Source organism: Eptatretus burgeri, chromosome 11 (genome assembly GCF_056783735.1).
Source record: "Eptatretus burgeri isolate ZD-2024b chromosome 11, Ebu_testis_v1, whole genome shotgun sequence".
Lineage (NCBI taxonomy): Eukaryota > Metazoa > Chordata > Myxini > Myxiniformes > Myxinidae > Eptatretus > Eptatretus burgeri.
In genome coordinates, this window is record NC_140971.1 from 37,428,513 (window position 1) to 37,453,146 (window position 24,634).

A 24,634-nucleotide genomic window follows, 5' to 3' on the forward strand; every position below is an offset into this window, starting at 1 on the left:
TCCACGAGTCTCGGGGAGGGGGGGGGGGTGTTCAGTCACCAAGCAGCTAGCTAGTGCTTGCCAAGCCAGCCCCTCATTAACGGTTTCAAACAGAGTGCTTGTTTCTGTGCCGAAGCCACTTGGCCAGTGCTCTCCAAGAAAGTTGGTAACTGAATGCACCCCTGGTCATGTGTACGAGTTTAACAAATATAACAAGAAAAAGAGCAATCAAAGATTGCAAACCCTTTCTAGGACTTCTTGTGAGTGGTGTATTTTTTTATAGGTTTTCGGGTAAATCCAATATGGCTGCCAAACCAAGTGACCCGTGATGTCATATGTGTGACCGTTTTTGTTCCTCCTGGATAGGCGGTCATATACGTAAAGTTTCGCCTCAATCTTTTCAGCCATTTCAGAGAAGAATATTTTTGAGGGTTTAAATTAAAAAAAACACAAAATGGCTGCTGAATCACGTGACCGATGATGTCATCAAAAATTTTTGTGGACCATTTTATCCTCAGATTACCCTCAAAATTGTTTCTACTGATTGGATGGAGTGTTCTATATATGCAATTATGATGTCATAATGAAGGCACCTATGACGTCTCAAAAATCCACACTCATTCCCCATGAGGAGTACTTGCTGTGCCACTGATACACCCATGGATTGGGGAATACTTGTGTGAAGTTTCCCCTCGATTTGTCCAGCCATTCTGGAGAAGAAGATTTTTATCGGTTTTAGGGTAAATACAATATGGCTGACAAACCATGTGATCAATGACGTCATTTGTGTGAAGCTTTTGTTTCTGATGAACAGGTGGTCATATCTACAAAGTTTCACCTCAATCTGTTCAAGCACTTCAGAGAAGATTTTAGAATTTTTTTTAAACAATATGGCTGCTGAATCACGTGACTGATGACGTCATAAAAAATTTTCTGTGGACCATTTTATCTCGAGATGACCCTCAAAAATTTTCATACTGATCGGATGTGGCGTTCTACCTATGCAAATATGACGTCATAACGAGGGCACCTATGACATCATAAAAAAATCACACTCATTCCACATGATGAGTACTTGCCATGTGCCAAGTTTCAACTTTTTTCCTCGGTGCGGGTTCAGAGATACAGAGATCCAAATTTTTTCGTTTTCCAATATGGCTACCACACCACGTGACCTACCTATGACGTCATGTTTATGATTAGAAGGTTCTGCATGAGAAGTCGCAGCAATGATGACAATTTCGTCTCAACTGTCAAGCGCTTGCGGAGAAATTTCTGTGCAGACAAAAACGGACGCACATGCAATTCCCTCTCTAAATCCTTCAGCGAGGGTAAAAATCAAACAAACAACAACTCACGTTGTATGCGACACTAACGTTGTCAAGGCAACAGGAAATTATAAAGCAAAACACAGCACAGAAGTATCAACAAAAAAAATTTCATTGTCAAGCAGTAAGATTATTTAAAAACAAAAATAAAACCGATTTCTGCAGAAGTCAAATTAAATAAACTGTCATCAGGAAAATGTGTCATGTTGTGCTTCTGTCTCCATGGTAACGTTTGTCCATTGTCTTTGCAACTGCTTTACCTTCACAAGAGTGCAAGCAGTTTGTAGACACCAAGCAAGTTCCAGGGCGGAATTTTCTTGTTCTCTCTTTTCTTCGATCTTTCCAAGTTTTCTTCACAACTTTCATACTCCGAGCATCACAGAGTTTTGTGGAAATGATGTTTGGATTCAAATCCTTGATTTCTTGGAGCGTAATGCTCATCCTCGTCCTCCGTGCCAGCTCAGAACCCGCTCCTCTTCCAACCACGAAGGACCACAATGGTGGAAGCGGACATCATCCCAACGGCTATGATAGCGACGTCTCACCAATGATAGCGACGCTGGACGTGGACTTGCAAGGAACGCTTTGGAATGTTATATCTCATCCGAAGCACGTGACACAATCGAAAAATGGACTCGAGGATGATGGACTCCTGGATTTGCTCGGGAAGATGAGAAGAACAGCTGATGGGTGGCATCAGCCAAAAAGTGCTGAATATCTTCAGAAAAAGGATGTTCGTCCTCTTGATGCGGACACGGACACTCTCAATTCATCTTCTGACCTGACGTTTCATCCCGAGGGGAACGGGACAAACAACAATCGTTTCAAGGTAAATGTTGAAAGTATTGTCAAGAAGTCGACTCAATTGGAAAAGTTAAATTGTGAATTGGTCTTTCTCCCTTGAGAAGGACACCGTGTGGTACATCGTTAGCATGCACTAATTAATTCAATTGATGGGACAACCGGCTTAACGTCTATTCAAGGGGTCGTGCACTTTGTGAAGTGCACTTTAGGAAACCAAAGGCAAAATGACACCTCTACACTACCCACTCCCCCGACCCCACCTCCCTTCTTGTGCATTAATCAAACTGAAGGTACAAACACAATACAAGATGGTGCTGCAGAAGAGATGTGGAATGTCCATTCAAAAATAACATCAGAGCGAAGAGAAATGGTCAACAAGCAATATGTACTCTCAAAAATATCGTGGGGGAAGTGGACATGACATCCAGAGTGAGTCGTGCACTGTATATAGCGGAAGGGTGTTGTAGTCAAGTGTCGACCCACTGCTCAGTGAGAGGGTCGCCTGCGGTGCTTCGTCAACAAAAGCTGGCTTCAAGGGATCGATAGAGACTGGATCACGACCACAGTTCATATCGAGTGTGAAGGTCTTATCAGAGTGTTGTGGAGGGTCCGTTATGAGGTTTAATGGTTCATGGTGATGGTGAGGAATCACTTAAAAATTAAATAACTCGCGGATCCAGATCCGGTTTCCGATCTACACCAAAATTGAATCGATTCTGCCGTGTCACGCACCCAACCTGTACACCAAGTTTCGGCCAAATCGATTCATAATCTTTTGAGATATTGTGCTATATATCGTTTTTGGTGACGATCTCTCAATGGTGAAGAATCACTGAAAAATTTCTCAGATCCAGATCAGGATTCAGATCTCAAAATTAAACTTTGCTCTGCTTGGCCGGTCACCTACACACACAAAAAAAAATTCAGAACGATTGCTTGAAAACATTGGCCAAAAATTGTGTGACAAACACACAGACAGACAGACAGAGCGAGACAAAAACTTTAACTATGTAAGTAACAAATAATAGTTTCCGTTTGTCTGGAGCGGTTGTCTGTCTGTTTGTGACTTGGGAACTTCGCCAAGTCACAAACAGACACACAGACAGACCCAAATGCAATAACTTCTGCTCCTGCGAGGGTAATAAACGGCATTTTAAGGTTGTTAACATCAGACAGACATCCAATGACAAAAATGGTCTTTCATTATCATGTTTGTTTTTCAGTCAACAGGAACCGTTGATCTTACTCGATTCTAAATGTCTCCCCCACAACAGGACTGGTTAATGGAAACCCCATTGATTTGGATTATCAGCATTATCGTGTTACAAGTCATCTTCATCGTGGTTTGCATTTTATTCGTCCTGGTAAGAACACTCCACATCAACGAGCGCACTCACACTCTTAGTTACATGAACCAAAACTTCCCATTTGAGGCCAGAATTCTGTCATAATTTTTGTTGTGATTTGAAACAAACTGCACCTCCAACATCATGTACAGAAACATATTGAACTCCCCACATCATACACAGAAACATACTGTACTTCCCACATCATACACAGAAACACACTGAACTTCCCACATCATATACACAAACATACTGAACTTCCTTCATCATTCACAGAAACACACTGACTTTCTACATCATTTCAGAAAAAAATAGTATTTTTCATGGGGAAGGACCCTTGTTTGTGTTTGAGGAGTCGATGGACATTTTGAATTCCATTAAGTTCTCGTGGGGCGTGCTTGCTTGCCCCACCAGCACAAACAATGACTCCGATGCATCCAATGTGCCGACATCTAAATGCTAATAAATGTGGAGAAGGTTATGAAATAAGAGGCTGAAAAGGCACATGTTAGCATTGCCGAGCAACGAATTTGAGTGCAAACAATGTTGTCTTTGTCATGTGACCTATCGTGATCACTTCGAGGCTGCACCGGCCGACTTTTCTTCATGGATATTTTTGATTTCAGACATTTTCCGACGGTTTTGTGATTTTTTTTTATTTTCTTGTGATGTAAAATATCAACCCTTTGGCTTCTCGTACAACCACCAGTTTTCAAATTATTCTGTCCAACGGTTCAGGAGTGCATAAGAGTCAAGGACATAAACAAATAAACACAAAAAGAAGACGTCGTGCAAAGCACGACACTTGCAACATCCATAAAACAAATTTGACCCTAAAAATAATGGGTGGTTGAAGTCAATGACCATATATCCAACTCCTCTTCAAATTTCAATTAAATTGGATGAAAATGGATTTTTAGAAATATGGCCCATGTTGACCTTTTGGTCGCCGTTGATCTCAAAAATAATTGGTGGTTGAATTCAGCGACCTGAAACACAAACCCTCTTCAAATTTCAAGTCAATCGGATGAAAATTGAGGATTTTAGAAACAACACCTTCGTTGTTGACCTTGGGCCGATGTTGACCTTTGGCCTATGTTGACATTTTGACCTTTTGACCTCAAAAACAATAGGCTTCTTCCTTATGAGAAATTCTACCATGTGGTCAAGTTTCGTGAAGATTGGTTATAAATTGTGATCTGTCGGCAATAAACAGGAAGACAGACAGACAGGCAGACAAACAGACAGAGACAGAAAAACAAAATTGACTGACCAATATGCTTGAAAAATCTTTGATTTTTCAAGTCACAAAGAGAAACTTCTCAAATTATATATAGTATGATAAAGTGACATGATAAACCTCCAATAGTGTTGAATCCTTCTTTTTGAAATGGTCTAACACAATTATAGAACGAGTAATACATAGTTGCCTGCTCATTCAAGGATTACACAAGGGATTTGTGCACTTGCAATATGTTGTCTTCCACCAATCACACAATCTTAAAATCTCGCTTTTATTTTCAGATCTATTGCTGCATGTATAGGAGAACAAAAGAGTGCAGGTAAGTCACTGACTGTAATTATATTATCTGCTTTTGTTAGAGTACAATGGTCTATTCTGTTCCATTGTGAGTTGACTCAGCCTGTCATCTTTCTAAGATCTATGAAATGAGTATCAGTGCACTGGTAATGTTGGGCACTGCATCATCAGCACAGCTGGGCCCCCAGAAAATGATGCAACTCGAGGGGGAGCACTCGGTAGAGTGCAACACCTCCGCCGCCAATACTGCTTGGTCACTCAAGTGAACCTGATATCCTATTTATTCAATTTGACGTCAACAGTGCTCACAGAGTTATAGTTTGCAACTTTCCCTTTTACTTTTAACTTTTACATCCTCAATTCATTCGTCATAACGAGATTCCTTGAGACAGAAATTGATTTTATGTGGGTATATTCACCGGAAGTTCCAAAATCAGCCGCAATTATAATTTTTGCATGTTTTTTTGTTGGAAATCACTTATTACATGTAGAAATGCAAAAAAAAAAAATTCAAATATTTTTTTCAAAATGGCCGCTATTGCGGCCATATTAGATTTTGGACAAATTCCAAAATCTAATGGCATGGTCCTTGGACCATACCTAATCCCCCCACCAAGTTTCGTCGAAATCCGTCGAGGAGTTTTTCCGTAATACTGTTCACAAACAAACAAACAGAAAGGGGTGAAAACAGTAACCTCCGATCTTCGATGGCGGAGGTTAACTCGCAGCCACAGGCTGTACACGATAGATGCAGCTCGGGAATGAAAACTTGTTATTTCCACCATGGCACGATGACGTTTCAGGAGTTGGCACTGAATTTAGATGTTTTCCGATTTGTGCTTTTCATTTACGAGGTGTACTTTTACCCTTTGAACCCTAAAGACCGTTTTACCCGCCGTTATTCAAACCTCTATATAACCGAGCGGCTGGTTTACCGGCCGCCATTCAAACCTTCATCTACCCGAGCAGCCGGATTTTTCTCCAGGGAGAGCCAAAAGTCCAATGAGCTTCGGGTTCAAAGGGTTGAATGCCTTGCGACTGGAATGTTCTTTTATTTGACTAACCATCTGTGTTTAAATTATGACGATTCGAGAGCAATTTGAATCTCACTGCCATTGAAGATCTCTCTATCTTTCATAAAGAATAGGCCTTGGGAGCCAAATTTCCTGTCGTACCATTTATCGACGAGGATATGCTTGATGTGAGTTTTTGCCATTTGGTGCTTTTCTGGGAGTGGCTCCACGGGTAATATTGATCATTATGGTACAAGGTGTAAGTGTGTCAAATTTGGTGCTTTCAACACAAAATGCACAATTATTTCAACATCGAAGCTTCGCTCCTGGACGAGTTGAACCGTCCAGTTTCAAAAAATTACAAAACTTTAAAGCACCTTGATTCTCCCTTGTTGGCATTTGGCTTTTGTCCGATGTTGAGAAGGAAATGTGCTGAATGAGACCGAGAAGGGGAAATGGCCTTTCCTATCTGATGAATGAGGTTTCTGTCCTGGATCGTTGTTACAGCATCAGGTTTCCCCTCTGCCTTCATACATTTGTAGCGGTCCTTTCCCTCTGGAGACTGGATAGCATCCACTCGCGCGTCAAACAAAACCGATGTGTTTTCCCTCCAACTGAGGGGGGACCAAAAGGGTTGCAGCTTAAAGAGAGAATGATGAGATTTTTGGTGTTCGGCTGAACATGAAGGACGCTCCCGCTGTTGTTTTTCTTGTTTGCGATATTTGTAGTATTGATAAAGTTATTATACACTCGATCTGCGAGTGTCATTGCCAAACTGGTGACCCCGACTTGACTTCTTCGATCACGATCTTGCTGTGCGTGACTTGGTTTCACTTTTGGCTTCCACCCGCCATCAAGCTGTCACCATTTTGGGCCCAGGATCCAGCGTTGTGGTTCACACAAGTGGAGGCAACCTTCAGAAACTGGAACTACAGCGCAACAAATGATGTTCGATCACATTCTGCAGGCTTTGCCACCATAGGTTGTGATGCACGAAAGTGATGTCATCCAGCAACCGCAGAGTGTGATCAATTTGACGTCCTCAAAGCTACCCTCATATCCCGATTCTTTTTTCTTCGTTTTTTTGACGTTTTGATCAAGTGGTACACCAGCTCGAGTTGGATGACTCCAAGCCGTCTCTTTTGCTTCACCAGATCCAACAAATATTAGGCAATGAATACGCCGGTAATCCTCGGTTTATATGTCATGTGTTTCTCTCTCGATAACCGCGCAAAGCCTGTTGTGTGTTAGCAGCTCACGCCAAAGTGGAACTGACAACTTGCTGCAACTGCCGATGCGGTTCTGGAAGCCAACATGGCTACGTTAGCAGGTCGACGTTCTGCAACTACAATTGACCGACCACATGCAATGGCTGCACAGCAATTTTTTTGGCCTCCAACAAACGACGACACCAATGATACGACTCACTACCCCCATCGCCACTGCACGTCCATGTTCAAACCTCGGATGGAAAGAGCAGATTTCCACGATAGTCCGTCATGAAATCCAGACCCACAGAGCACAACTATTGGCCAACAGTCACCAGCGGATGGGCAATAACCCTCAACACGGTAACAATTCGGACTGGTGTAGGTATCACTGCCGATTAACCAGTAGTGGCACCAGCGACCATGGCCAACACCACTGGACAGTTGTTATGTGCGACTGAGCGATCCGGCAAACAGCGACACCTCGTCGGTGGCCGAGCGAGCGTATCCGTGGTACAAGCTACACCTTGTGGCCATCGTTATGGTCTCTCAGGACCACCTGTAGTCACAGTTAATGGCAGCCCCATCACCACATTTGGGGACGACAAATTTCCATCGACATTGGGTTCCGTAGGCACTTTATCTTTCTGTTCGTTATTGCATAAGTCCAACAACGATTCATTGGCGCTGATGTCCTCCATGAGTTTACACTCCTTGTCGACCGAAAGAACAAAAGTCTCCGCCACTCGATCACATTGGCTCCTGTCCAAACCGGGGTCATGGTGCAAAACGCTCCACAACTATCTTTCATCGACAACAGGCTTGAATTTTCTGACTGCATTCCCTGTGGTCTGCATTCCCACCGCTCAAAGCACCACAGGTTAGGCAGGCATGCTGTTCAAACCATGTACAACTTAATATAGAGACCCTCGAATCAGCGGTGTTTGGCAAAGCTCGTCGGTTGTGTCCGATGCACCTCATGGCTTCCAAAGCCAAATTCAACACCCTTCTCCAACTCTGGATTGTCCGACGTTCATCCAGAAATTACACGTCGCCATTGCACATGGTGCTGAAGAAGAATGGTGAGTGGCATCCATGCTGCGATTACCGTGCGCTCAACAATACCACCATCCCTGACCGGTACCCTATCGCACACATCCATGATTTCTCCTCGACGCAAGTAGGGCCAAAGTGTTTTCAATGAGTGATCTGGTGAAAGCCTATCACCAGATCCCCATGGCAGAGTCGGATATTCTGAAGATTGCCATCGTCACACCTTTCAGCCTTCACAATACCATATGGATTGCGTGCTACAGCGCAGACCTTTCATGTATGAGGTCTGCGGGGGCCTGGACTTCGTGTTCGTCTACCTGGACAACATACTCATCACCAGCCCTTCCACTGAAAAACATTTTCAGCATCTCCCTGCCCTTTTCCAATGGCTTCTCGACAATGGACTTGTCGTCAATCCCAATAAGTGTGAGCTACGACGGACCGCCATCGACTTGCTCAGCCACCGCGTGTTGGTCGTTGGCTTGCAGCCTCTCCCAGACCGAGTCCATGCCATAAATGAGTTCCCATGACCAATGAAACAGACAGCCCTAGGGGAATACTTGGGTCTGTTGAACTTCTTTCAGCGGTTTGTGCCACACTGTGCCCACATATTGCAAGCACTGCACCACCAGCTGTCCTCCAAGCAAGATTCGGTGCTCGAGTGGGTGGATGCCTGTGAGAAGGCATTTACAAAATCGAAGGAGGTCCAGGCTGAAGCTGCATTGCTGACATTCCCATGACCTGATGCACCCACCAGCATCACCATGGATGCTTCGGACCATGTGGTGGGTGGAGTCCTGCAGCAATTTGTGGATGCTGATTGGAGGCCGATAGCATTCTTCTCTCGCAAACTTATACCTGCTGACACTCACTGCAGCACCTTTGATAAATGACTGCTCACTGTGAAATGACTGCTCACTATCGAACTGTGAAACACTTCTGTTATTTTTTTTTTAGAAGGTCGAGATTTCTGCGTGTTTATGGACCACAAGCCACTTCCCAGAAAGTTACACAGTGGCAAAGATTCCTCGCACATCAGACTCGACAACACATGCCCTTCATCACAGAGTTCACACCAGAAATCCTACATCATGGAGGACGTGAAAACGTGGTGGTGGACACTCTTTCCCATTGTGGCATCAATGCAGTTGAGGCAACCATTGACATGTGGCAGATGGCACTAGCACAACCAAACGACGAGATGGTGCAGGCATTTCAGACGGTAAATAACACCATGAAGCTGGAGGATGTTCCTTTGCCTGGTAGTGAACTCACCCTCTTTCGTGACGTCTCCACAGGGGCGATGCGACCGATTGTCCCCAAAGATTTCCGCTGAACTGTTTTCGACACCCTCCACAAACTGACACACCCATGGATGTGCGTACCACAAGGCCTCATCTTGACACCTTTTGTGTGGAGTCACATGCACACAGATATGTGTATGTGGACACGTTCCTGTCTTGTTTGTCAAACTTCCAAAATACACCGCCATATGGCAGCTCCTTCATAATCTTTCGATGAGCTATCAGATCATTTTGATTACATCCACTTCGACATTGTAGATCCACTGCCACCTTGACGAAGATTTCGACACCTGTGCACATGCGTGGACCGGTTTACGCGATGGTATGAAGCGACATCCATGGTTAACATGACGACGCAATACTGCGTCCATGCATTCCTTTGTGATTGGGTGTCCTGTTTCAGTGTTCCTTCTCCCATTGTCTCCGATCAGAGACGTCAATTCGAGTCCAGCCTCTGGAGTTCTTTCAATCATTTTTTGGCACAGACCGACACAAGACCACAGCTGACCACCTGCAGGCAAACGGCGTGGTTGAACGTTTTCACCGCCAGCTTGAGGATGCACTCCGTGCACGTCTGGACCATCCCATTTGGGCAGACAAACTTCCCATCGTACTCTTGGGACTTCGTTCCACACCCAAGGAGGATCTCAACTGCATGGCGGCCGAAATTGGTCTTTGGCTGGTCGTTATGACTGCTTTATTTGGTGTGTTAATAAAGTTGTTTTACACTCAATCTACAAGAGTCATCGCCAAACTTTCCATGAAAGTGTCGCCCTCTCGTTTTCAGTGACGGCAACACTTTCGTACATAATGTAAGTCCGTTCAGTTTCTGCTGCTTCATGAAGATGTGTGGCAGCCATTTTGCCATCACCTTTGCTTTCCACTGATCCTCAATGACAAATGGATGCACTCTTTACTTATGTCTCAGTGTTGTAATTTCTTGAGTTGTAATACATGAAAACATTTTCAAACTGACAGGGTCAGCGGTTCAGGTTGGGGTGGAAAGACCCCAATTCCATGTAAATGTGCATCGGATTGTGCCACCAAGTTGGGGGCAGTATGACAAATCATCTTCTTACATCTGAAATGTAAATTCCTTCTGCACAAGGGGTGGGTACCTCTTCTAGTACATGATTAATGACATCTGCCATGTACTCTGAAGACTGTGTACCACCCTCACCTTAACGGAGAAACTGTTTATCCAGCCATTCTCCAATGAGTGATGATAAAAGGACAAGCATGTCCACCAGTAAACAAATTACATCACGAGTGCTACCACATAACTGGATGTTTGTTATATCTCTGTATTGGTCTATCATACCACCGTAACACACTCCTTGCATGGTCCCTTGAAGGAGGCAACTCTGTCAGACCTGAGTCTGTTGCGGAATAATACATCAACTGCGACCTTTCTTCTCTGCATGTGTGTAACGTTTGGTGTGTTTCTTGTTCAGGTGCAGATCATGCCCAGACAAAGCAAGTGCTCGCCACACTTCACGCTGTATCATCCAAATGACAGACACGTCGGCAAAGGTAAACGTTCTGTGGTTCTCCTTTGATTGTTTGTTTGCCATACAAGTTTTTGCGAGGTTGAAGCTGTGTATTTTCTTTTCTCCAAGGGTTTGTGATAGATGCAGTTGAAGATGTGGGATTTTGTTTTGGCTAAAAAAAAAAACACCCATTTTAACAAAAACACAGAGAGGGCTCAACAATGTGTTGATAATACAGCTGCATTTACAGCAGACAAGTGTTTCAAAGTTTTTAATTGTTTACATGGAAAGAAATAGAATGTATGTGTAGGACGATATTATCCAGGCAAGTGTTACGCTGGCACCAAGAATTGGACTCAATCTGCTTAGCAAAACGAAACAAATGTTGGTGTGGGTGGCAAGTGTGCCTGGTGTTAGCTTCATGATGAGGGTGGCAGGCTTTGGATCCTCGGGCCCTGAGTTCAAATCCTGCTTGGCTGTTGAATTCTTACCAGGCAGGGTTGACTCAGCTTGTCATCCTTCCGAGGTTGGCAAAATGAGTACCAGCTTGCTGGGATGATTGAGCCATTTGAGTGTTCTGTGTTGGAGTGGTGACCTGTCCAGGATTGTGCCCAATAGCCCAGGGGACTGATTCAGCAGCACCAATGCTCTGTACAGAGTATGGTCCCAACGCAATGGGTGGCAGTTGGTGCAATACAGGCCATGAATGAAGGTCCATTGAAGAGGTGATTGTGGTTCTCGAGGGTTTGAGGGCCCTTCATGTGCCGAACCTAAATTTCACGTGTGATGTTCTCCAAAGACATTTTACCTCATTGCATTCCTTCCAGTACACAGGCACAAATATGTTTACGGAAAAACAGAGGTAACCTAACTTCCCAGCCTCTCCTCAACAAGAGTAGCACTCCAACAGAATAAATGAGCTCATGACATGTTCAAAACGAAGCCTCTGCTGCTCTGGACCCTCAGTCATTGAAGCTTGTCAGAAGTGCAGTCACATGGAGCACAGGATTTTTCTTTTTGGGCACTGGAAGAGGCACTTTGACCTCAGTGGCTTCAGGTTCACCAGTCAGTCTTTAAAAAAAATATTTGGAGAGTATTTGGGCTCCAAGCACCGCAGTGAGCTGACCAAAATGTGACATTAATGCCTCAACTTCATCTGGCCTGGCACAGCTAGTTTCCAAGCTCGATATACTGTTCTTTCTTTTTGAGTAAGCTGCAGATCAGTCGACAATTATGACAAGTTAATTTCCTTATTTTAGCATTGTCCTTTCTACTGATACGAGAATAGTGGAAAACATGGGTCACAAGGACATTTGTGTCAAACAGGTAACAAACTCACTCCAAACACATCTTAATCCACTTCACAACCATCCTGCACTACTTTGATTGGCTGTACACACCCTGTGAAGTTGCTCCTTGTTTCATGCCTCACAATCCTTTGCACTGCCACTTGGGCTGGCAGAGGATAGCCCAGAGGTATGCACACTCACGAGGTTTGAATCCCGACCTGGGTCCAAACTGTAATACTGGTGTTTCACAGGCAGGGTGATTCATGAATATTCCTCGGAGGGACGTTGAACTGGGTTTCCAGTCTGCTTGCCTTGGTTGCTGGACGTTAAATATCCCATGGTGTCCTTTGTGGAGAGTGGGCAAGCTATTGCCAGCACCCTACAAAATTCCACATTCCTACTCTAAGCTTCAGGAACCTCCACCATTTTAACCATCCATCCATTCACTGGGACCGCACTCGGTTATTGAGCGTTGGTGCTGCCTTGGTTATTGGGCACAATCCTGGACGGGTCACCACTCTGACACAGGATACCAACAAGCTGGCACTCATTTTGCCGACCTCAGACGGATAACAGACAGAGTCGACCCCACAAAGCATTAATTCAACAGCCAAGGAGGATTTGAACTCAGGATCCGAGGATCCTGGGATCCCAAGCTCACCTCCCTAACCATGGAGCCAACACCAGGCATCCCACTTTATCCACACACATTTCACTGAGTCTTCCTTTTCTGTCTCTTTTTCTCTCCTTCCCTTACTCCACTATCCTCACACCTTTCTTTTCCTTATCTTTCATCATGGCCCTTTAAGGATATTTTTGGACTGGGAGAATCGTAATGAGATAATAGAGCTCGAATCGAGACTTTCTGAGTTTCCTCCTTTGGCTTGATTCTTAATTTATTTCACATTACTTTCATGTCTTCTCACACAATATTTCACACAACTTGCCAAAGATAAGCATACCATCTGGCCGAGTATATAAATCAGCTTCAAACGTGCAAATTCAGTTTGGATATGCGGGTTGATTGAACATGGTGTACGTAGTAAGTTCGTGAAGGTAAAGTATGAAGTAGGTAACTATATCAAGCAAGTAAACTTGGTGGTGCACAGTAATTTTATTTATCATGTTCATTCAGATCCACCCTGAGGCTCAATCAACTGGAGCCGACTTGAGATCCAGGCGGAGCTGCGGACAGGTTGCGGGCAAGTTCTCCTCTCACATCGTCATCGTCGTTATACTGTTGGTCTATGCCTTGTTGGGTGGTCTCGTGTTCTCATCCATCGAGAAACCATCAGAGATTGAGCGGGCCACCTTGGCAGTGGATCATATGAACACACTTGTTGAAGAGATCATCAACCGCACTCTGCTTCTCCACAAACAAGGCAAGAATTTAAGAAAAGCCTTCTTGGCTTAACCCCATCAATAGGAGGCAGCTGTCTTCAACCTAAACAACAACTATGTCTGCAGAATACCAGCGACCATAAATGTAGACCCATTCTGTATTGTTGAGTGTGTGTGTGTGTGTGTGTGTGTGTGTGTGTGTGTGTGTGTGTGCGTGTGTGCGTGTGTGTGTGCGTGTGTGTGTGCGTGTATGCGTGTGTATGTGTGTGTGTATGTGTGCGTGTGTGTGTGCGTGTATGCGTGTGTGTATGTGTGTGTGTGTGTGCGTGTGTGTGTGCGTGTGTGTGTGCGTGTGTGTGTGCGTGCATGCGTGTGTGTGTGTGTGCGAGTGTGCGTGTGTGTGTGCGTGTGTGTGTGCGCGTGTGCGCGTGTGTATGTGTGTGTGTGTGTGCGTGTGTGCGTGTGTGTGTGCGTGTGTGTGTGCGTGTATGTGTGCGTGTGTGCGTGTGTGCACGCGCGCTTGCTCTTTACTTTTTCTTGCTCTTTACTTCACTTTTTCCTTCTGATGACTTCAATGCAGTATTTGGATTTCCGTTTGATGATGTTTGTACCAAATCCTGATGCTGTGTGGGCTGTGATGCCCTGCTGACGGATCTCTGGTGGCTTGTACCTGTTGCTGTGTTTGAGCCTGGGGAGTTACTGCTGAAATCAATCTATCTGGGTTCTTCCCAACATCTTTGTTCCTTTCATACTTATTTCTCGTTTTGTTTCACAGTCCTCTTCATTCATTCCAATTCTTGCCTTTTCTTATATTTTATCTCTTTTACTCCTTATTTGTCTTTCCTTATCTGTCTGTCTCAGGAGAAGTGAATTCTTGCAGAAATTTTTCTGCAAAGCTCACTGCAAACCTTGATGGGTTTGAGGGTACTGGAGTAGCTGCTGAAACCAGAGTCCTGTCGACGTTCCTCCTGATGACTCAATCTTTGCTCTTTACTTATTCGGGTTCCTTCTGATGACTCCAGTGCAGTATTTTGTCTTTCATTTGAATACAAACCGTACGTACTGTACATGTTGTATATTCTGATTTGAATGCATCATACCATTTCAAAGAGCATTCGTGTTGCCAAAGCAGTTTCACGGAAAGGGTTATACTGGGGAGGTTGCCATTGCCTTCACAGCAGTGGTTTGGGCAGGAATTTGTAATTTAGCCAGGGTGCTGGTAATACTTTAGTACCCTGGCGAAATTAAAACAAAAATTTGTAATTTAGCCAGGGTGCTGGCAATACTGTAGTACCGTGGCGAAATTAAAACAAAAATTTGGAATTTAGCCAGGTTGCTTGCCTTCTCGTCGTGAAGGACACCGTGGGATCTTTAACGTCCACCAAATAATGCTGGCAGACGAGACGCCCAGTTTAACGTCCAGAGAGATGGCACACACATTGATGGACGAATCAGATGTTCTTTTTAATCCATTGAAATGCAGAGCTTCAAGCAAGGAAGCAGCACGTACCATATTTAAAGTCTTTGGCATTACTCAGGAGGGGTTCAAACTGCTGACATCCCAGAATCAGAGTGGATGCTCCAACAATCACACTCTTACCTTTACTGTGGTTGTCTTTGGAAACCCGCTTTACTTGATGATCATCTCAGGGGAGGCTGTGAGGTCGAGGAGTTAAAAACCACTGAATTTCTTCAAGTGGCCGACCATGGAAAGAGATCGCGGGATTACTTTGTCAATCCTGACATATAGTGCTTTCAAATTGTTCCCATATTAAATCACAAATCAGTCTCAAGAAAAGGAGGTAGGTATAGAGGAGTGATCGTGAGATTAGATATCGTGGGTAGGGCTATGAGAGACAACAAGAGATGAAGGTCAGCTGTAACCTTAAAGCACTGGAGCAAATTGTGTGCTATTATTCAAAACTTGGAGGTTGGTGCTTCCTGTTGCTCTTCAATTCAAACGCCAATCTTCTCTGATTATGAAGATCACCACGACGACTGCTTATTTTTTTAATGCCTCCTCTAACCTTTTGGAGTTGGTTGGTGGAGGGCGTTGGGCAGTGACTTTTGGTCCCCATTTCACAATCCAGCTGGGCCAGGAATGGATCGACTGGAGAGGGCAGCAATTTCGAATTTATTCAAGTTGCCAAGGATAACTGGCTTACTCTTCATCAATAGACACCATGTGATCTTTCACATCCACCAAAATTCAGTGTTGGCAGTCAGGTCTTCTGCTATAAGTCTTGCCAGTGGACGTTGCACACATTGATGCGTGACCATGATTGGCAAACGACAGGGAGGCAGTTGGTTTATTGCTGAGTTGACATTCTAACATAGACAGTTCAAAGGTTAGTGTACATATCTCTAAGCGATCCTGCCAGAGCTACCAAGAAGTTCAGCGACAGCAGTATTTCAGAGACATGAATTTGGTCAGCGTACGAGCTCAAAATAGAAAGAAGTACCAGCAATAACTCAGAAGGTAGAGGCAATAGCTTAAATGTCAGAGCTTTAACACCTGTAAACGAGTCTCCAGCAAATGGGATCATTGGCTCAATGTCCCATCAAAAAGATGGCATATTTTGTGACGCCTGCAAAAATACCAGGACGACGATTATATAATCAATTTGAAATTCCGCAGAGAAACGGACGTACCAACAACTGTTTAGACGCATGCACATGCACACAACCAACTCAACTGAACTCCACTGTGTGAGAACTTCGTATCGAAGTTGGCCGTGTTTTTGCACAGGTGGAACCATTGCATCACTCCAATAGGAATAGAGTTCATGTTCGAGTAATTGCATCAAGGGGTTTTTGCTGGAGAAGCATTTATTTTATCGATGTTTCTTCAAATGGGTTTGCAGGATCCAACGACGATGAGACTGCAGAGTTTCGGAGCTTTCTTCATTCCAAACTGAACAGCTTATCAGGCGAAGCCGAAGACCAAATGCAATGGACCTTCTTGGGCTCAGTGTTCTTCTGCTGCACCATATTTACTACCATTGGTAATCTTCATCCCACAACTTATTTTTGGTTGGAATTGAATACTCTTGTCACTTTAACACTCGTTACTCAAGCATTACTCATGGTTAATCATAATCAGTTTGATGAAAGCTTCATTTGATTGCTAATTTCCGAAAGTCAGCGGTAATTGCAATTCTCAGTTCAAACTGGCAAACCTTGTTCAATCAACTGTTAAAATATTTTGCGGTCATCTTTTAGTTATGTCATTGTTGTTGGTTATTCTCGCGACGTCTCGGGATATGCCATCGATCATGATCGGTAACGAGGTGGCATATTTTAAATCAAAGATTGGACTTTACAGAGCTAATCAAGGTAGGAATTTGGAATTTGTTCAGGGTGCAAATGGTCACTAGTCTTCTCTTTGTTCTGCACCGTGGGATCATTAATGATGACCAGCACCAATGCTATGAAAAGCATCATCAGCTGAATGTCCCATCTTATGGATGCAGCATTTTTTGTTCCAGCACCCTGACTGCATATTACCAGGATAAACAGGTCATAGTTGGGATGGGAATCAAACTTATACTAAAAATAGGCATGTATGCTATCTCTGTTGCGCTATCGTGTTAGCCCGACACCTTAGCGGCTCAAATACCCCTGGCGTCCAAGTCGACATTTTGCTGTGAAAACAACAAATAAGTCCAATGGCGAGATACCCTCATCAAAATATGACTGTAATGCATCTTAATAATCTTGACCGAGCATACTTCTCCATCGAGGTTAACTAAACATGCTATGGACTTGCAAGTTTGCAATGTCAAATGAAATTGAACATCACTTGAAAGTGTCATGATCATTGTCAGTATTATCATAATCAGGATTGTTATTACATTTGTGTGTTTTCAATACAACTCATGATACTAAAATTAGAAGCGTTGCAATAATAATAATAATAATAATGTTATAAATAACTTAATTAATTGATGCATTCAAAATTTAGGTATGCTCAAGACACTAATTTACTTGCATTACAAAACAAACTCAAAGGCACTCGGTAGAGCGCATACCTCCTCGAGGCTGAACAGTTTGCATTTTGTATCCCACTGATAGATCGGATCTGGATCTCGACTTGAACCAAAATCAAATTGGCTTGTTCTTGTCACCGAACCAACTCATCCACCGAGTTTTGTCAAAACTCATCCAGAACGTTTTGAGATATCATGCTATATATAATTTTTAGCCCCATCTCTCAATAGTGAAGAATCACTTAAAAAAAACTTCTCGGATCCGGATCGGATCTTCATCAAAATCTAATGGATTCATCCTTTTCATGTACCAAACCTGTCCACCGTTTCAGCCAAATCCATCCACAACTTTTTGAGATATCCTGTTCACAGACAAACAAACAAGAAACATGTTGCGCAAAGCAAGATACTTGTGAAATCCAGAAAATCAAGTTTGAGCACAAATATAATGGGTGGTTGAATCCAATGACCAAATATGCAAATCCTGTTCAAATTTCAAGTCAATCGGATGAAAATTGAAGATTTTAGAAATTCGGCATAAGTTAACTTTTAGGCCTATGTTGACCTTTTGGACTAAGTTGACCTCAAAAATACTTTTTTGTTGAATTCAGTGACCAGATATGCAAATCCTCTTCAAACTTCAAGTCAATGGGATGAAAATTGAGGATTTTAGAAATTACACTGTTGTTGCCCTTTGGCCTGTGTTGACCTTTTGAACTCAAAAACAATATGCTTCTTGATTATGACAAACTCTACCATGTGTGAAGTTTCATGAAGATTGGTTTGAAATTGTGACCCGTCGGCGATTGACATTCAAAGGAACAGACAGAATAACGCCCAAGACACATCAATACACTTGAAAAATCTTCGATTTTCGCAACAAAGAAACAAACAAGAAAAATACATCACACATAGCGTGATACTTGCAAAATCCACCCCTCTCTCCAAAGGATGCCATTGATACATCAAATTGTTCATTTCATCAAGATTAAAATTAACAATTTTAATCAAAGCTCAGATCATTCGGATGAAAATTGATTATTTTTCAAATTGAAATTGATGATTTTAGAAGCTTCACCTTTTGACCTCAACAATGGTTGTTTTCCAAATTCAGTGATTCACTGTGCAATTGCTGCTTAATTCTCAGGTTAATCAGATGAAATGTGATTTCAGAAGTTTGACCTTGAGTTGGCCTTTGATCTTTTGATCTCAAAAATAGTTGTTTTCCCAATCCAATGATGGACTGTGCAATTCCTTTTCAACTATCAAGTAAATATGATGAAAATTGATGGTTTTTCAGTTGAATGATTTTCGATGTTTGACCCTGAGTTGAACATTGACCTTTTGATCTCAAAAATAGTTGGTTTACCACTTTAGTGACGCAAAATGCAAATCTTGTTCAAATTTCAAGTCAATCAGATGAAAAATGACGATTTTAGAAATTTGACCTCAAGATGACCTTTGGCCTTTGACCTCAATAAATCGGCTTCTTAGTTGAGAGGACCTCCACAACTAGGAGAAGTTTCATGACGATCAGTTTGGCATTGTGACCTGTAGGCGATAGACAAACAAACAAACAAACAAACAAAGACAGAATAACAAAATCGACTGACTAATATACTTCAAAAATCTTCGATTATGCAAGCAACAAACAGACGGGGTGAAAACATAAACTCCATCTACTTTTGGTGGTGGAGGTAATGATATCTTGCAATGACTGTTTTTAAATAATAGTTGTGTTTATATGTATGGTAAATATAGCCAGTTTGTTGATCTTTCTGGACATTATATTGGTATAACCGATTTGATGAGATTTACCTTGTTTGTGTGGTTGTTGTGCACTAGGTTATGGACACAATTTTCCGACTACACATTTGGGTAAGGCCATGTGCATGCTTTATGCCATAATTGGCATTCCACTCATGCTTGCTCTCCTCGCGAATCTGGGAGGCCTGCTGACACATGGCCTAAATCGTTGCTACACCTTTCTCAAGAATTGTGTCACTCCTCGACCTGGACATCACAAAGATGAGTTTGACACTCAAGCATCACCTGGCGTGGATTCCACAAGCAATACACAGCCGGGAGGAAGTGACAGCATCTGTGAGGAGCGAATTGATGGGACAGTGGGGCAGAGTAAAAGCCGGTCCAAACCCCAAGATGGAGCTGCAGACATTGAAGACAGTGATTGTAAATCAAAGGAACAAACGGTCCCCATAATTGTCATCTTTCTGGTTGTATTTTCCTACCTGCTACTTGGGACCATATTGTTGCCATGCTGGGAAAATTGGGAATACCTCGATGCCTTCTACTTCTGCTTCGTGACTATGACCACTATCGGTCTTGGTGACATGATACCCACGCACATCAACTATTTTTTGCTCACATTGGGATATGTCATCATCGGAATGGCCATAATGTCGATGGCCTTCACACTCACCCAACATCGCATTCTCAATCTCTATCGAAAAGTCATGGGATGTCGCTGCATGTTCTGTGGCTCATAAGATTGATTGAAAAATAAAGGGGATCGAACATACTGGAGTCATGCAGTACTCGGAGGGCATCCAAATGGAGTCTGGTCTTGACATTTTTGGCAAATGCACATTTGTACAAGAAAAGACAAAAAGAATCGACAACATCTCATTCGATGAAAGCAATACAGGAACTATTGAGTGCTGGGATTGAATGGGATCGAGTCAGACAAATGCAGGTTTTGTCGGGTAAAAACAGAAAGTACCAGTCACCTCCTTTTGGGGTGTAAAAAATTCATGGTGGAAAAGCTGTACACAGAAAGACATGACAGCGTCTGCAGAGGAATTCACTGGCACGTCTGTAAACATTTCAACATCCCGGTTCCAGAACAATCATGGAAACACAAACCAGAGCCAATCCTCGAAAATGAACATACAATGCTCGCATGTGACAAGATGAACCAATCAACTGGAGACATCACAAACAAAGCATTGCGTCTGGACATGGTGCTCAAACATCAAAAAAAAACGGCATTGTTGGTCAAGGTCTCGGTTCGCAATGACTTCAGACTAAATGCCACAGAAATTAGGAAAATGACCAAATACCAGGATCTAAAAAATGAGGTCAAGAGGATGTGGAAATTGAATAAAGCTGAAATTGTACGGTCAGTGATAGTTGAAGCCACAGGAATGATGACGAAAACCCTTAATGAGCACTTAAAAATCATTCCTGGGATCATCACCACAAACGAGCTACAAGTGGAGGCTCTCAGAGGCTCAATGAAGATTTTTGGAAGAGCCCTTGGAACGAGGCAATGAGAACGAAACTTCACAGTTTGGAACATTTTTCACGATCATTGACCAAAAAATAGGAGACGGAGATTTTGAGTTCTGGGAGAACTCCCTCCCCCCTCCTGAAACCCGCAAATGGAGATAACAACCAATGAGATAAACAACGTGATCTTCAGAAGAGGAGTCACAGCGTCCTCAAACACAAGATACTCTCAAGAATACAAGATCGAGTTATTGTGGTGAGTACAATGTGTTCATGGGTAAAATAGTAGATCTAGTTATTGAAGTTCATACAATGTGTTCATGGGTAAAATAGTAGATCCAGTTATTGAGGTTAGTATTGTGTTAATGAGTAAAAGTGTAGATCTCATTATTGCGGTTTGTTAAATGTGTTCATGGGTAAAATAGTAGATCTAATCATTGAGGTTAGTACAAGGTGTTCATGAGTAAAATAGTATATCTAGTTATTGAGTTTAGTACAATGTTTCAAAGGTCACATATGTGAGGGTAAGGATTGGGTTTGGGAGGGGGTTAGGATTTTGAATTTATGCAAGGGTTAAGGTTGATTGTGCTCCCTATTACATTATCACACACACACACACACACACACACACACACACACACACACACACACACACACACACACACACACACACACACACACACACACACACACACACACACACACACACACACACACACACACACACACACACACACACACTTAAGCCTTGACTGACTATTCAGTTGAGGATTCTGTGTTTGGGGTTCACAGATCGAAGAACGTCCCCCATTACAAACATTATATATTGTCGTGTTCAAGGTCGGTTAACACCATCCCACTCCGGACCCCATTGTCATGTGCAGGGCGGTTAACACAAGCCTAAATGGATACCCCGAAGGATTTTCTCCCTTGGAAGCTTCCAGCCAAATTATAGATTGTGGCTCATGCTGGGTGGATGGCGGCAAGAACTGGAGCCAGAACGTAGGCACAATGATTGGCTGTTGGCCACTATTTATTCTCTCTTTAAATCATACAATTTATAAGTCCAAGGAACTGTATGTATTGCATCAACGATTTTAAAAAGTTCATTAGTCCACCTCTTTGTATAACCTTAATCAAAGTATGATTTCCACCAATATATTCTGATGACATCACCAATCTTAAACTGTTTTTTTTTTCTTTCAGATTAATCTCCTTTTCATATGATAATTTTGGAAATGTTTGATGGTTTTGATTTTGTTGAGGAATGAACTGAATAATTGTAATTATCTACAATGTCCTGAATTAAAGACACACATTGTTGAGAACCGAGTCAAGTGAATCTTTTATATAGTCTCTCTTTTAAAGTGCGATTAAAATGCTCAATAACAACTGCCTTTCCTTTATTAAAGGTGCTGTATAATGTAATACCATTATCTTTAAGAAAATTAAAAAATGTTTTGTTGTGGAACTCTGTTCCCTCATCAGTTCAGAACTTCTTTGGTTTCCTTTTGCTTTTATGAAATATCTGTTGGAAGGCCAACATAAGAGTATTACCTCTTTTATGTTGCAAAGGAACAACCCACGCGTATCTACTCCTCAAATGCATAACGGTTGAAGCAGACTTGTATCCCTCATAGTTATTGAGTTAAATTAAGTCAGCAGACCAAATGTTATCAACCCCTTTGGAACTTTACCTTCGTTCTTTTAAACTTTGTGATTATTGGTTGATGTAATTCATCAGCCAAAGGTTTATTAGGTAAATACTCTTCAATGTTCATGACATCATTGGAGTTAAATTTTTTTTTTTTTCTTCCAAGGCCAAGTCTCAATTTAGCACTTTCCATCTTCACGATGAACATCTCAACTTTTTTGTCTCAATGTTGGATTTCGCATTAAAAACAAATTATGCAACATTTCTCTCTCTGCTTTGTGTTTTTCTTCCAATGTTGTGCCATTTCCATAATCAATTTCATGCTTCATATACACTTTCTCAACCAAATTTTGAGGTTTACACCAAAGTTTAGGATCGTTAGCCTCACCTAATCTTTTCTCCAAATTTGTGCCTGGACCACAGAAAGAATACCCTGGTGGATGTAATTCCCCTGGTATTCCAGTTGTAAATTTACTCCCCGGTTAAAAAAACAACTTTTTAAATCTACCCCACGTTTTTGTTTGGAGATAAATTTACTCTTATTGAAGTCACACACCAAACATATCCCTTTTTATGTAAGTATTATTTTTGCTTTTGACATTCGAGATGTGTTTACTGTCATTTTTATTTTTACATTTTAGACAATAAATTGTCAACGTATTTATTTATGAGAAAAATTTATGCCCGGGCAGGCATGCGGGGCCGAAGCGACCCTCGGCCAGTCGCCGGGGCGTGGTCCGGGAGATCGGTGCAAGGCAATTCATGTCGAATTTCGGTGCGGGGTAAAATTCCAGTTTAACCAGCAAAAACACTCCACCAGCAAAAAGTCGCTGCAGTGTTTTGAGATCGTCTTCCCATCTGACTGTGTGTGTCAGGATGTCATCCACGTCGTGGTCGATGTTACGTAAATCATGCAGCATCTTCCTCATCATTCGATTGAAGGTTGCTGCTGAGTTTACCAAGCCATATGGCATCTTCTTCCTAAATTGGTAGCAGCCATATAAGATGATGAATGCTGTCTTTTCATTTGAGACTTCCTCCATAGGAATCTGCCTGTAACCTTTGCTCAGGTCGATCTGAGTAAAATAACCAATCTCGCTCCAGCTTTGCCATGATAGCTTTTGGGTTCCCTCTGGGTTCCGTGTCAAACGTTGTCACAAAGTTCAACCTCAGAAAGTCAATGCAGAAATGGTTGGATCCATCCTTTTACCTCACAATCACCACCAGCGAGTTGTAGGCTGCTTATGATGGTTCGATGGCGTCTGCCTCCAACATAGCTTCCACTTCCTCCTTGATCACAGCTTGCATAGCATACGACATTTGACGTTGCTGGACTCTGGCTCATTTGTGGTGCTCTCAATCTTATGCTCCTCCAGGTTAGTCGTACCCAGGATTCCAGTGAAGACGTCCGCAAACTCCTGTAGTAACTCCTGGACTTCCTCCCTCTGCCTTGTTGATAGATCTTCACTGATATTAACATCCTCGTGTGTCTCTCTGTCAGCCCTGGGTCTCAATTCCAGCAAGTCTTCCTTTGCCAAGACACATTCTTCATCACCATCCGGCTCTGGGTGGATCACCGCTATACTGGTCACATCTGGCTGTAACGTGATATCAGCTGCATTGTCAGCTCACTCCTGATACAACTTCAAAAGGTTGGCATGATAAAGTTTGGTCTTGCCTTTGACAGAAATCTTGGGGTCCATCTGGTTGACTACTTCCTGGACTTCAAATGGTCCTTGCCATTGGAGCATCAACTTGTGCTCCATTGGTAGTAGCACTAAAACTCTGGCTCCAACCTTGAACTTTGTCTTTGGTTTTATCACAGAAATGCTTTTGACTGCTTTGAGCTGTGTGTCGACTCTCGTGTGCCAGTCGGGAAGTGTCCTCCTATCGCTTACGCAAGTCAAAACCATATCAGTTGGCATTATGAACCTCCGACGTGTTCTCTCCAATCCACAGTTCCTTCTTCAACTGCATGGGCCCTCTTACGGTTCGTCTGCAGAGAAGCTCAAATGGTGAGAACCCAATACTTGCTTGAGGCACTACT

The 24,634-nt window shown here is 42.7% G+C and overlaps 1 protein-coding gene across 2 annotated transcripts in view; it reads left to right on the forward strand.

The window, feature by feature from the left end:
• Positions 1-22,805, forward strand: part of LOC147016887 (potassium channel subfamily K member 18-like) — a 92,890-nt gene extending 70,085 nt beyond the window's left edge. For both annotated transcript variants that reach the window (XM_085846047.1, XM_085846046.1), the window contains 7 exons: positions 3,386-3,475; positions 4,982-5,019; positions 11,030-11,108; positions 13,490-13,736; positions 16,560-16,700; positions 19,530-21,189; positions 21,818-22,805. In XM_085846047.1, the coding sequence (XP_085702173.1) occupies positions 3,386-3,475; positions 4,982-5,019; positions 11,030-11,108; positions 13,490-13,736; positions 16,560-16,700; positions 19,530-20,191 (1,257 nt within the window). In that variant the 3' untranslated portion in view covers positions 20,192-21,189; positions 21,818-22,805. The remainder of the gene's footprint in view (positions 1-3,385; positions 3,476-4,981; positions 5,020-11,029; positions 11,109-13,489; positions 13,737-16,559; positions 16,701-19,529; positions 21,190-21,817) is intronic.
• The last annotated feature ends 1,829 nt before the right edge of the window (positions 22,806-24,634 follow it).